Raw genomic sequence first — 12186 nt, forward strand, 5'->3', positions numbered from 1 at the left:
AAGGTCCAAATTGCTGCTCATGGGCACAGTGTGTCTTAAGCTTCCCAAAACTGTCCTTGCTTTCTTGTTTTGTAAATTGAGTCAGTGGCATCAAATCCATTTCCAAACCTTCTTTCCTTTTTATAGATCCAAGTTTCCATCTGGTATGTTTTTTCTCTTCAGCCTGAAGAATTTTAACCTATCTAGTAGTGCAAATATTCAAGAAAAAAAATTCCCTCAGCTTTTGTCTAAAAATATCTATTTCACCTTCATGTTGAACGAATATTCACTGGATATAGTGAATATTCACTAGGTTGACATTTTTTTTTCTGCTTCTGTACTTTTTAGATGCCATTCCACTATCCTTCTGTCTTTCATATTCTGATAAAATGACTAGTCTTTTGTTTCTCTATATCATGGATCAGAGTTTTTTTGTCTGCCATAGTAGATATTTTAGGCTTTGCAGGCCATATGGTGATATGGTTAGGTTTTGTGTTCCCACCCAAATCTCATCTTGGATTTAATTTCCAGGTATTGAGGGAGGATCCTGGTGGGAGGTGATTGGATCATGGGGATGATTTCCCTCATGGTGTTCTTAGGATAGGGAGTTCTTATGAGATCTAATGGTTTTATAAGGTAGTTTTCCCTGCTGTCTCTTGCCTGCCACGTTGTAGTGTCTGCTTCCTTTTCTGCCATGATTGTAAGTTTCCTGAAGCCTCCCAAGCCATGCAGAACTGTGAGTCAATTAAACCTCTTCTTTATAAATTACCTAGACTTGGGCAGTTCTTTACAGCAGTACGAGACCAAACTAATACATATAGTCTCTGTCACAACTACTCAGCTCTACCATTGTAGTGTAAAAATAGTCATACACAACATGTCACAGGTATAGCAATGTTCCAATAAAACTTACAGGATGCAGGATAGACTTGGCCTGTGTGCTGGGTATTGTTTGCTGATCTTATATTTTCCCCTGGGTGCTTTTAATTTTCTCTTAGATAATTAACTCTTGGATGTTCCATTTTTTTCTTCATCGTGCTCGTAATTTTCTTTAGATTCCTTTTAAGTTCCTACTTCACAAATTCCCTTCTTACCATAATTTCTGGATTTTCCTCCTTTGAATGCCTCGTACTTTTTGATCAATACTTTTTACAATATCCAGCTGCTGGATATTGTAAATTTTACTTTCTTAAATGCTGGCTATGTATACTGCATTTTTTTTTTTTTTTTTTTTTGAGACAGAATCTTGCTCTGTCACCCAGGCTGTAGTGCAGTGGCACGATCTTGGCTCTCCGCAACCTCTGCTCCTGGGTTCAAGCGATTCTCTTACCTCAGCCTCTTGAGTAACTGGTACTACAGATGCATGCCACCATGTCCAGCTAATTTTTGTATTTTTAGTAGATATAGTGTTTCACCATGTTGGCCAGGCTGGTCTCCAACTCCTGGCCTCGTGATCTGCCTGCCTCGGCCCCTCAAAGTGCTGAGATTATAGGCATGGGCCACTGTGCTTGGCCTGCATTTCTTTAAAGAGGGTTGCACTTTGTCCTGTATGCAGATAAATTAAAGAATTTAACCAGCATTAGAATTTGATCCTTTTAAGACCTACTTTTAATCTTCGTTGGATAAACTTTACACTGTAAAGAATTGGCCTTAACTCCAGTGCTAATTTAGCCCCACTGCTAAGCCATGGCCTTCTCAAAGGGAACCACAGTACATAACCCAGGATAAAGGTGGGGGGACTAATCAGTTTGGGAGGTCAGTATGAGAAGATATGAACATACTGAAGAGTGAGAGGCAATTAGTCAGCTGAAAGCTGGGAAGAAAAAGTAGGGTGAGGCAAATGGTATGCTATCCTGAGACCTGCATGTACAAAGGTCTTGAGATGGCAAGTATATGGTGCTGTGTGAATAAAAATGATGTAAGGTCCAATATGCATGAGAGAGGACATAAAGGCAAGAATGGAAGAGATAAGGCTAGTAAAGCAAGCAGAAACTAGATGGGTTTAACAAATGAGTTTGTTAACAACCACATTTCTCAACCCTTTGTATTATCACATATAGGTTTGAACAAAGTAGATTTTATTTTTCTTAAAGAATCATGTTTGGAGTGCAAAAGGATAAGTGAAATACACTGAGATTTCATTTTATAAAATTCATTAAGCTTTTGTTAATATGTAATTTGTTTAAGTCCTATTGCTTTATTAGAGTATTGACTTTGGAGTTCTGAAGACTTGGGTTAAAATCTTAGTTCTGATTTTTACTAGGTGTGTGACATTGAGCAAGTTCTTTAATTGGAATCTATTTTCTTTCCCCATTAAGGTGTGAGGGAGGATATGGGTATGAGCGCACTTACAGGGCTGGTATAAGTTAAAAAGACACATAAATATCTGCCAGCATCCAGCACATGGTAGACTCTCAGCATACACTGATAATACACTTGAAAGAAAGACCTACGAGGGGAAAAAATTCCTTATGTAGTCCAGTTAGTTCTCAACCCAGGTGACACATTAAAATCACGTGAGGCACTTCAAAAATGTTGATGCCCAGTCTCCACATTAACGTAATAGGTCTGGGATGAGGCTTGGACATAGTATTATTTTAAAAAATGCTCTTCAAGTCATTTTAACATGAAATGCAAGGATAAAAACTGATGATCTGGCCAGGAAAGCCTAAATTTTTCACCCTCTGAAATCAAGGGGTGTCTGTGTGTGTTTCAACAACACAAGCAAAACATGAAAACATGAGATCCATGGAGAGAAAAACAACTGCAGGTCGTAACAGACACTGACGAGAGCTGGCAATACACTTGGCTGACTTCTTAGATTCTATTTTTAATATTAAGTCCACTCTGGTTATGTAACTGGGCTAGTGGTTTTACATAATAAATCCTTTTGAATTTGTGAAACCTAGATTGTTGATTTTATAAAAATCTTGATTCTCATTTCTTTAAAAATTATTTCTATAATTATTATTCCAAACTTCTTCATATGAGAAAGCTTTTTTTTAAACAAGCTAGTTTTTTTAAAGCAGTGTTTTTTTTTTTAATCCCCCATTCTTTTTGAGGTTTGTTCACTTCTAAAAAAGGACTCTTAAAAAATTAACGTAGGCTAACACTGAAGACATGGAAGTTTGATAAAGCTTAAGAATATACAAAGGAAATAGCTTATAGCTTATATTTTAGAATTATTTGTTTCTTTGGGATAACAACTTTTAATTCACATTTCCTTACTATTGTACTTTAACTTCCTAGTTACAGGTTTGCATTATCCAAGATTTAACCTTACTCTTCTGGATGATGTCACTCAGTTGCTAATGACAACCAGTTAGCATTTCCTAGTAAGTTTTCTATAAAATGTGAATAACTTACTCTTCTCCACCTCAGGACTATTTAGTTTTAGAAATCTAAACTCTTTAGAAAAAATGAATGACGAAATGATATATAAACTACAGCATTTTCATGAGAGAAAAATATATAAATGTACAGTATTTTTGAAATACTCATTTTAAAAGTGCTCTTTATATGGAATATATTTTATGAAGTACACAATCATAGGAAAAGATAGACAGAGAATTAAAACCTGGAGCTAAGTACACAGCAGCAAAATGAAGACTTCCAGTAACTGGACAAATTATGCCAATTATTTTTTTCCTAAACTGTGCTGGGCACACAATAAGCATCCAACCCCACTTATAAGAGAATAGCTTTAAAGAGGTAGTATGTTAAAAGAAAACAACTACCTTTGTAAATAATATTATGATACAAAGAACAGAACTAAAGAGAAAAAAACATGATTTAAACTTAAGACTTAGCTTGAAATATTTTTATTCTTTCCAGCTGTGCTGTTTGAACCTTTCACATGGACCCCCCAATACCTCTAGACATCATAATGGATTTTTATCTCTAAATCCAAAGGATCTACCAATAATTTAAGATATGGAAACAAAAGTCAGGGTTCTCCAGGTATATGTTGCCCCGCTTCTCTGATTATTTAGCTGGAAGAGAGGCAGTGGGAAGATGCTTGGAGAATGAACTAGAATCCTTCCTCCAATTTGAGATATGTTAATGCTGTAAGTCAGAGTTGCATAGGCAACTGCTTAGTGACTAGGTTACCGGGGTTTGTTTGACATCATATATATTTCCCTCTCTGCATATCTCTAAACAATTTTTTACTTTTTCAAATGTGTCAATAAACATCTTTGAAAGAAACAAACTGAGATTTATAGTTTTTCATTTTTGCTAACAGTGAAGCCTAATGCTTCTTAGCAGCAATGAGCAACTTCATTTAAACTGATTACTTTGGACTAAAGGAAAGACAAACAGCAATTGTACTCTACTCAGTCTTCAGAATCAAACCTCACAACAGTATTTCCTAGAATTGGAGCTAAGTACAAGGGTTAGAAATACAGGAGAAATAAAAAACCTAATATGACAAATAAATCTGTAATGAAGTAACAGGGATCTGTTAGAATCAGAGCAGTCCTGAGTATTACCTTACTAAAAAAAGTTCAGCTGCATAGGTTTTGAATGAAGCTTCTGATTATTCTGGTTCCACATATGTTTAATTCAACAAATAATTTAAAAGGTTACTATATTTTTAATGTTAAAAGGAAGTCTTCAAATTTTTGGTATTGGTATAAAGTTATCATTTGAATACTCTCAGTTACTACATTCAGTCAGCTTTCCAAATCCTCAGGCTCTGTATCTGTGGATTCAGACAACTTTGGATAGAAAGTTTAAAAAACCAATAAATATTATAAAGGATAATACAAATGAAAAAACAATACAGTATAACAACTACATAGCACAATGTAAGTGCTATGCAATCACATCTAATCATCTAGAGATTATTTAAAGAATATGGGAGGATGTACATTGGTTATATGCAAATACTGTGCTATTTTATATAAGGAACTTGAGCATCTGTGGATTTCAATATCAGGGTATGGCGTTCTGGAACCAGTCCACAGCAGATACTAACTAGAATTCATTTTATCATTTTAAAAAGTCAATATATATTATCTTGATACATAAAATCCTTGAGAGACCTGATATTCACAGATAAAGCTGTGTAAGTCTAATTGCTTTTATGAAAGTTCCTAGAAGCATCTTAGCCCAGTATCAATCTACCAAGTATTAAATGACTTTACCAATTTCAATAAATGCCAAGACTGATATAATCTGATCATAAGTTACTATTAAGTGGATAACTGAATACACAGGGTAGTTCAGAAATTCACTATTGGGAATGGAAGATCACAGAAAAGCATGATAACTCGTTCATTCATTTATAAGGAGGAGAACCTTGATTAAATCTGCAAATAATTTTCAGTTTTTAGTCTAACCTGCTTTCCTAATCTTCCCGGTGACTAGAAACAGGTTAGGAATGGGAGGTAGTGGAATAAACATGAGGATTTCTGTTTTTTAACCACTTCCATAAAAGCTTGGGAAAAAGATAAACTCCAAATCACCCAAGAACATTCTTTCCTTAAAATGTTTTCAAAATAAATGAGACCAATCTTTAGAACAATGCACAACTGTGGATAAGTTAAAACCTTTAGGAAGGGGATAACTGGGATAACTCTTGAGTACTGTATAATCCAGACTCAGGAGAAATGACATGTTTCCAGTTTCCTGGCAATAGAAAGTATAGGACGGTAGGGTTTGGCATTTTAACATTTTATCTAAAACTGTGAAAACAGAAATAAATGTGCAAAACATATGACTGAAACAAACAAACAAAAAACTCAAATGTACAACTCTAAAAATATGTGATCAATGTTTAATATTCTGAGGCATAAGTAACAAAATCAAGAAAGATTTTTTACTTAGCTGGATTCATTTACTCTGAATTCTTCTGAGAGTTAAAAATGAAGTATCACACTCATTGATTTAGAACCATCAGATTTTACTTCTGGAAAATCTAATTCCTTTCAAAAGTTATAATTTTAATGTTAGCACAAAAATTACTTCCTAACATTTCATTTTTAAAAAACATTTTGCAGCCAAAGATTCCTATTTTTGAATTACAGTACTGCAAGGCACATACAGAACTCACCTCCTTCAAAACACACAGAAGATATACTCCCTGAAATAGAATTTTAAAATCCTTGAACAATTAGAAATACTACAAAGTTAGCATTTTTTAGGTAAAAATGTTGCTCCTACAGGATCATGCAACTTTCTTAAAATCAATTCAGCACATATGTCTAAAGAATCCTTTTTAAAAACATTTGCACTTAAAATGCAGATACAGTGATGCTGAAGACACTAAACAAAAACTGAAAAGTACGATATCTTGATAAATTTTGTTATTGCCTTCTTTAGAGATTTTATCATCTCTAGTTGATTTTCAAAGACTTGAATTTAATAATGGGGTAATTACAGAAGACATAAAGGATTTTTTAAAAAACAATTATTTTCTTACCTCTAGCATCAATTCTTTTATAAAGAATGCTAAATAAATTACATTTTTTGTTCAGTAAAACTGAAGATAGACCATTTAAATGCTTCTACCAAATTTAATGCAGCTTAATTAGGGACCGGGTACATATTTTCTTCTGAACATTTTTGGTCAAGCATGTCTAACCATAAAAGCAAATGGAATTTTAAGAGGTAGATTTTTTTTTTCCATGATGCATTTTGTTAATAAATGTGTCAAGAAAATAAAAACAAGCACTGAGCGTGTTCTCTTGAAGTTTAAGGGTCTAATGAAAAATAAAAGATAGATATTTGCTATAGTCTTGACATTTTAACAGTCATAGTATTAGACGTTTCGTGACCAGTGCATTTTGGACTCTCTAAGGATCAAAATACGAGTCTGCCAACTGTATTAAATCCTCCTCCGCCCCCTCCACCAGTTGGTCCGCAGCTTCCTGGTGGGTCATTGTCATCAAATCCATTGGGCCGAAATGAACAAGAAGCAGATGAAGCTTGTAGGGCTCGGGCTCGAGCATTCAACTCTTGCTCCTAAAATTAAAAATAATTTTTATAAAATTAAAATGCTAAATACAATGGATGGTTATATCACCTACAGAAATATTTTAAACTACGTTAATCCTTATAAGCATTCTTCAAATCTTAGTAACTTTGAAATTAAAGCACCTAAGAAAAAAAATTTCTCTAAGAAAATATTACAGTTCCTGCAACACTCTCTAAAACATATTGGAATAGATTGTTTTCTAGTATATTTAACATAGAATTCAAAGATTATCACAATAGATTATTCTCCAGCAATTGAGGCTATTTTGGAAGTGGGTGATAACAGTTAAAGGTATGGATAAAGGAAGAAGACTGAATTTTTTTCTACCCTTTCCATAGACTATTTCTCAATGAACAATAAGACTAGTCTCAAAAAACACTGACAAGTAAAATGAAGCCTACCTCCTTACAGTAATATCTAAAACTTTTCCTTATCTGGAAAACTTTTTATCAGAAATCAGTTATATTAATCTAGATGCCAGGCATATATTGGGTACTCAATAAATATTAATGATTTCAGATTAGAATAGTATTAGGTGCTTAGCTTCACAGGGGGCAAATGTGAATAAATAATGGCAGATTCATTTGGCAAGGTGTACAACTGTATTCTAAAACTGGGGACCCACAAACTCTTTGGAAAATATGCAAAATATTCTGGCATGTGCCTATTTTTCTGGGAGAGGATCTACAGATTTCAAATGGAGTTGGTGAAAATAAGGTTTAAAAGTTACTGGTCACAGGATACCCCTGAACTTGTTAGCATAAGCAGCCTGAAGGGCTTTTAAAATACAGTTAACATTAATAACAAAAATTTTATTATTTCAATTTTTCAATTTAATGCCTAGTGACTTTGTTCCACCTGGCAAGGTAATATTATTTTATAATTTCTAGCTAAAATGATTTAGTCAACTATTCTTCCCCTTTCACAAAATGCTCAAATTTTCATTGTGAAGAAAAGACCCAGGCATACCCTAACACTTATCCCTCACATTATGGATACCTTATTTTTTCAGTGGAATACAGGACCTTCTGTTCAAGTCTCAGTACACAAAATCATCAAGAATCACCTATTTCTATGGCTGAAAGGGACCTTTGCTAAATCCTTGTAACAAAGTGGCTTAACTAACCAGTCTCTGATAGAGCTTTTAAAACTTAATTGGCAAAATATTTCTGAAAAAAACCTTTGTAATCTACTGCGTCATTTACATTTGTAATTGCTGGCTCTTTGGTATAATGTCTACCTACACAGTATTTTAAAGGTGATATATATATTAATTTATCCTTTCATCTATAAAATTAAAGAATTACAAATGTTTTACAGATTTAAAATAAGTGCCATAAGTAACATCAGAAACAGACACACAACCCCCGCCAATCCTCGTTGTTCTAGCTCTCTAATGTATTAAATTATCCAAACAAGAAATGAAACTATGACTCTATATCTGAGAAACAATACACGGTTTCAGATATATAGATGATGTTCCCTAATAAATTAAAACTTAACAAACATGTAAGGTAGAGCTCAAGAAGTTCAGCCTGAACTTCTGCTACTAAAAAATATGGCAAATTTTGCATAGACATTTTTATACAGTGATTCCCTTTCAGAAACTATGTCGAATGACATAAAATACAAAATTAGTAACTCCATTGCATCTGTACCCATGAAACCTATATTGTATTTCAAGATATACAGCATCCCAAAAAAGAAATATTCCTTTTCTGCTTTATTATTTATAGAAGTATACGGCTGACAGAAAAAATGTGTGGTATTCTGTTTTCTGACAATAAACTTAGACAGTGGATAAAAATAGGAAAAACTGTCTTTCATTTTACTTAATATAGGTAACAACATTGTATACAATGCCAAAATTATGATTATCATAGAATGTGTAATTTATATCAAGTACTAAAGTTAATTCTAATTTCAGTAGACTACAGGTCTAGTCACAGAAAAGTTACTGCTCCTTAAGACAAATAATTTTCAATATATCTCATTCAAGTAAAACTGTTGGCATTAATCCTTTTATTTTTCTTTAAACTGTACACATATGTATATTGAATATACTCTTCTGAATGTATGAAAAAGAAAAAAAAGAAGTTAAACTACCACTTCCTTCAAAGAAACAAAGGAAAGAAATAAAGCAAGAAAAGATGGGAAGCAGTCTGTGGCTGATGCAGGATAGATGAGTGAAGAATCTGGACAATGCAATGATGATGCATTACACAATCTCTCACTGGATCCTAACCAAAGGCATAGTTTTTGTAATCCAGACACTAAAACAATAGTGATACTCCTAATGGAAGCTGGACTGAAGGGAAATAAATATATGAAGAAAAAATCCCTTTCAAAAATTTACTTCGAGATTCACAATTTGTATTGTTTTCTCAAATGTCAGGCAATGATACACAGAGTAGAAAATGGTTTGTCATAAAAGATTTTTTGCCTAGGTTTTTAAAAACTATGGATCTTGCCAATACTCAAAAGAGCAACATTTTCTAACACTTGTAAATCTGGTTGTGGCTAGGTTTAAAATTGAAAAATAAAATACTAAAATTTAAAAATGAAATCCTAAAAAAAACTCCTTAAAATTGTCACAAGGTGAGTTTCTCTTGTGATTATGAAACACTAAAATGAAAGCAGCTACCACGATATGAACAAAAATGGTAGATTAGCAATACTGTTTAAGAGCAGAGGAAATAAAAATGTTCACTTCACATCCTTATTTTTACTATTTAAGTTTTTATAACTGTTTTATAAATAGGTATACTGCTATTTCTTAAAGCTATAGTACAGACATGATAATCTATTATGAAGCATGACATATTTTTATAATTGTATCTCAAAAATGGATATAAAAATGAAGATAGTAGCCAGAATGAAAACACACATGTACATGATCCATGTGTTTAAAACTAAAAAGTGATAGCTGAAAACTGCTGTATTCACAACCTCAACACTATAGTTTCCAATTGCCTGGCAATTATGAGCACGTGTGCATTCACATAACAGAATAAACAACGTAGTCTCTTATCATGCACTTAAAATACCAGAATGATCTGATTAAATGGTATGAAAAACTTCACAATTTAAGCCTTTATCAATCACTGTTTTTAAAAGTAAATAGGCTGGACACAGTGGCTTATGCCTGTAATCCTAGCACTTCGGGAGGCCAAGGTGGGCAGATCACTTGAGGCCAGGAGTTTGAAACCAGCCTGGCCAACATGGCAAAACCCCATCTCTACTAAAAAGACAAAAAAATTTACCAGGCATGGTGGGGTATGCCTGTCATCCCAGCTACTTTGGTGGCTGAGACCTGAGAATCGCTTGCAGTGAGCTGAGATCGCACCACTGCACTCCAGCTTGGGTGACAGTGTGAGACTCTGTGTCAAAAACTAAATAAATGTAAATAATCACACTCTTAATTATAAATTTCTAATTAAGAGTTGATTATTGGGCCACATGTAGTGGCCCACCACTTTGGGAGGCTGAGGAAGAAGGATTGGTTGAGCCCAGGAGTTTGAGAATAGCCTGGGTAAAATAGCAAAATAGTCTTAAATTTTTTTTTTTTTTTTTTTAAATTAGCCAGGCATGGTGACATATGCCTGTACTCCTTAGCTACTCAGGAGGCTGAGGCAGGAGGATCACTTGAGCCCAGGAGTTCAATGCTACAGTAAGCCACGATCATGCCACTGCACCTCAGCCTGGGTGACAGAATGAGACAGTCTAAAAAAAAAAAAAAAAAAAAAAAAAGAAAATTGAATATTTATTATTATATTTTGCTTTCAAAGGGTACTCTGATAATGAAACTTTGATTTACTACCTAGTCTTAATACACGTAGATACCTTAATTAAAAATTTTGCAGTATCTTTTTTTGCACTAAACAACTTGTCAATATGAAACTTAAGATCGAATTTAGAACTGCATAACACTGAAAAACTGAATTAACAAAATACATAATGCTTTTTCTTTATAATAAAGTTACATAAGAGCCTTAAAATAATAATGAAAAGATGGTTCCTCATGCTCAAATATTGCATAATCAGAAAGTAACGGCCTAAACTGCAAGATAAACTGGAAAATCACTTAAAAGCTAAGCTACGAACAAGTGTTGCTCTGACTATACAAGCATTTGGGATTCTAATCAGAGAAATGAGGGTAGTTTTTTGTCTTTCAAAACCTGTATTTCTCCTTTGACAAATATATTTCACTCAAACACTGATACATAATCATCTAAAAGTCAAAACTGTAATAGGCCTTGTATCTATCTTTTATATTGTAGAAATTTTCTATTCCAAACTAATCCTTTCCTCCTCATTCCACCTTTTCAAACTTCAAGAATCGTGAAGATCTAACTAGAGCTTATATGATATCTAGGAAGAACACAGTTGAATATATTCTATTTCTAGTATGTTGATCATAAGCCATCTGACTGGATGTTAGAGTCTTCAGTAGTTAATCAGTTCAAACAAATATTCTGATTTTTGTTTTTATTTTCCGTAAAGTTAATTTTTGTGTGTGTCACGCAAGAACATTGCTATACTTCTTTAAAAATGTGTCAGATGAGTATTTTATAATGCAGTACATTTGAAAGCTTTTGAGAAAATTTCCCTCTAAAAATCAGTATTATATTGGCTCACTTCTTACTCTGTCTGTATTTTTTAGGAGTGACATTCAAACACAAAAATTTTAAAACATACTCATTAAAACTTGAAATCACTTGGACTACCCAATTAATATACCTAGAATTTCACCTGTAATTTACTGTTAGCTCTGTATATTGAGAAATTGGTAAGCTTCAAAAAAAAAAAAAATTCTTTCAGCAAGACTTTAACTTTTTATTAGCCTTAACTTAAGTAATAAAATCACGAACTTCTTGAAAGAAGTATATTTATGAGTAAATTTATCTCACATAAAAACATTCCATGGCTTTTATTTACAATTGTATTATCTCCTTGGTTTTACTGCCCACATCCTCAAAGAATATGAATATCTTTTCTTTACATAATCTACCTTTTAGTGTTTTTTTAATCTTATCCACCTAAATATCAATAAATGACTCTTAAAATATTTACACAAAGGTCTTGCAGGTATAAACACCACATTTAGCAGTTGCTTCCCCTGGTGGGTGAAGTGGGAGGATACGTCCACTTTATTAAACTTTCTATATTTCTGTATGGCATGATTTCATAATGAGCCATCGTTTGCAATTAACACATAAAGTGTTACA

General features: G+C 33.3%; 1 protein-coding gene across 2 annotated transcripts in view; it reads right to left on the bottom strand.

The window, feature by feature from the left end:
- Nucleotides 1–4124: 4124 nt before the first annotated feature.
- Nucleotides 4125–12186, bottom strand: part of USP38 (ubiquitin specific peptidase 38) — a 43029-nt gene continuing 34967 nt past the window's right edge. For both annotated transcript variants that reach the window (XM_032246502.1, XM_032246501.1), the window contains one exon: nt 4125–6945. In XM_032246502.1, the coding sequence (XP_032102393.1) occupies nt 6784–6945 (162 nt within the window). In that variant the 3' untranslated portion in view covers nt 4125–6783. The remainder of the gene's footprint in view (nt 6946–12186) is intronic.

The sequence above is a fragment of the Sapajus apella genome, unplaced genomic scaffold (assembly GCF_009761245.1).
Source record: "Sapajus apella isolate SASKATOON/1434 unplaced genomic scaffold, GSC_monkey_1.0 scaffold61, whole genome shotgun sequence".
Taxonomy (NCBI): domain Eukaryota; kingdom Metazoa; phylum Chordata; class Mammalia; order Primates; family Cebidae; genus Sapajus; species Sapajus apella.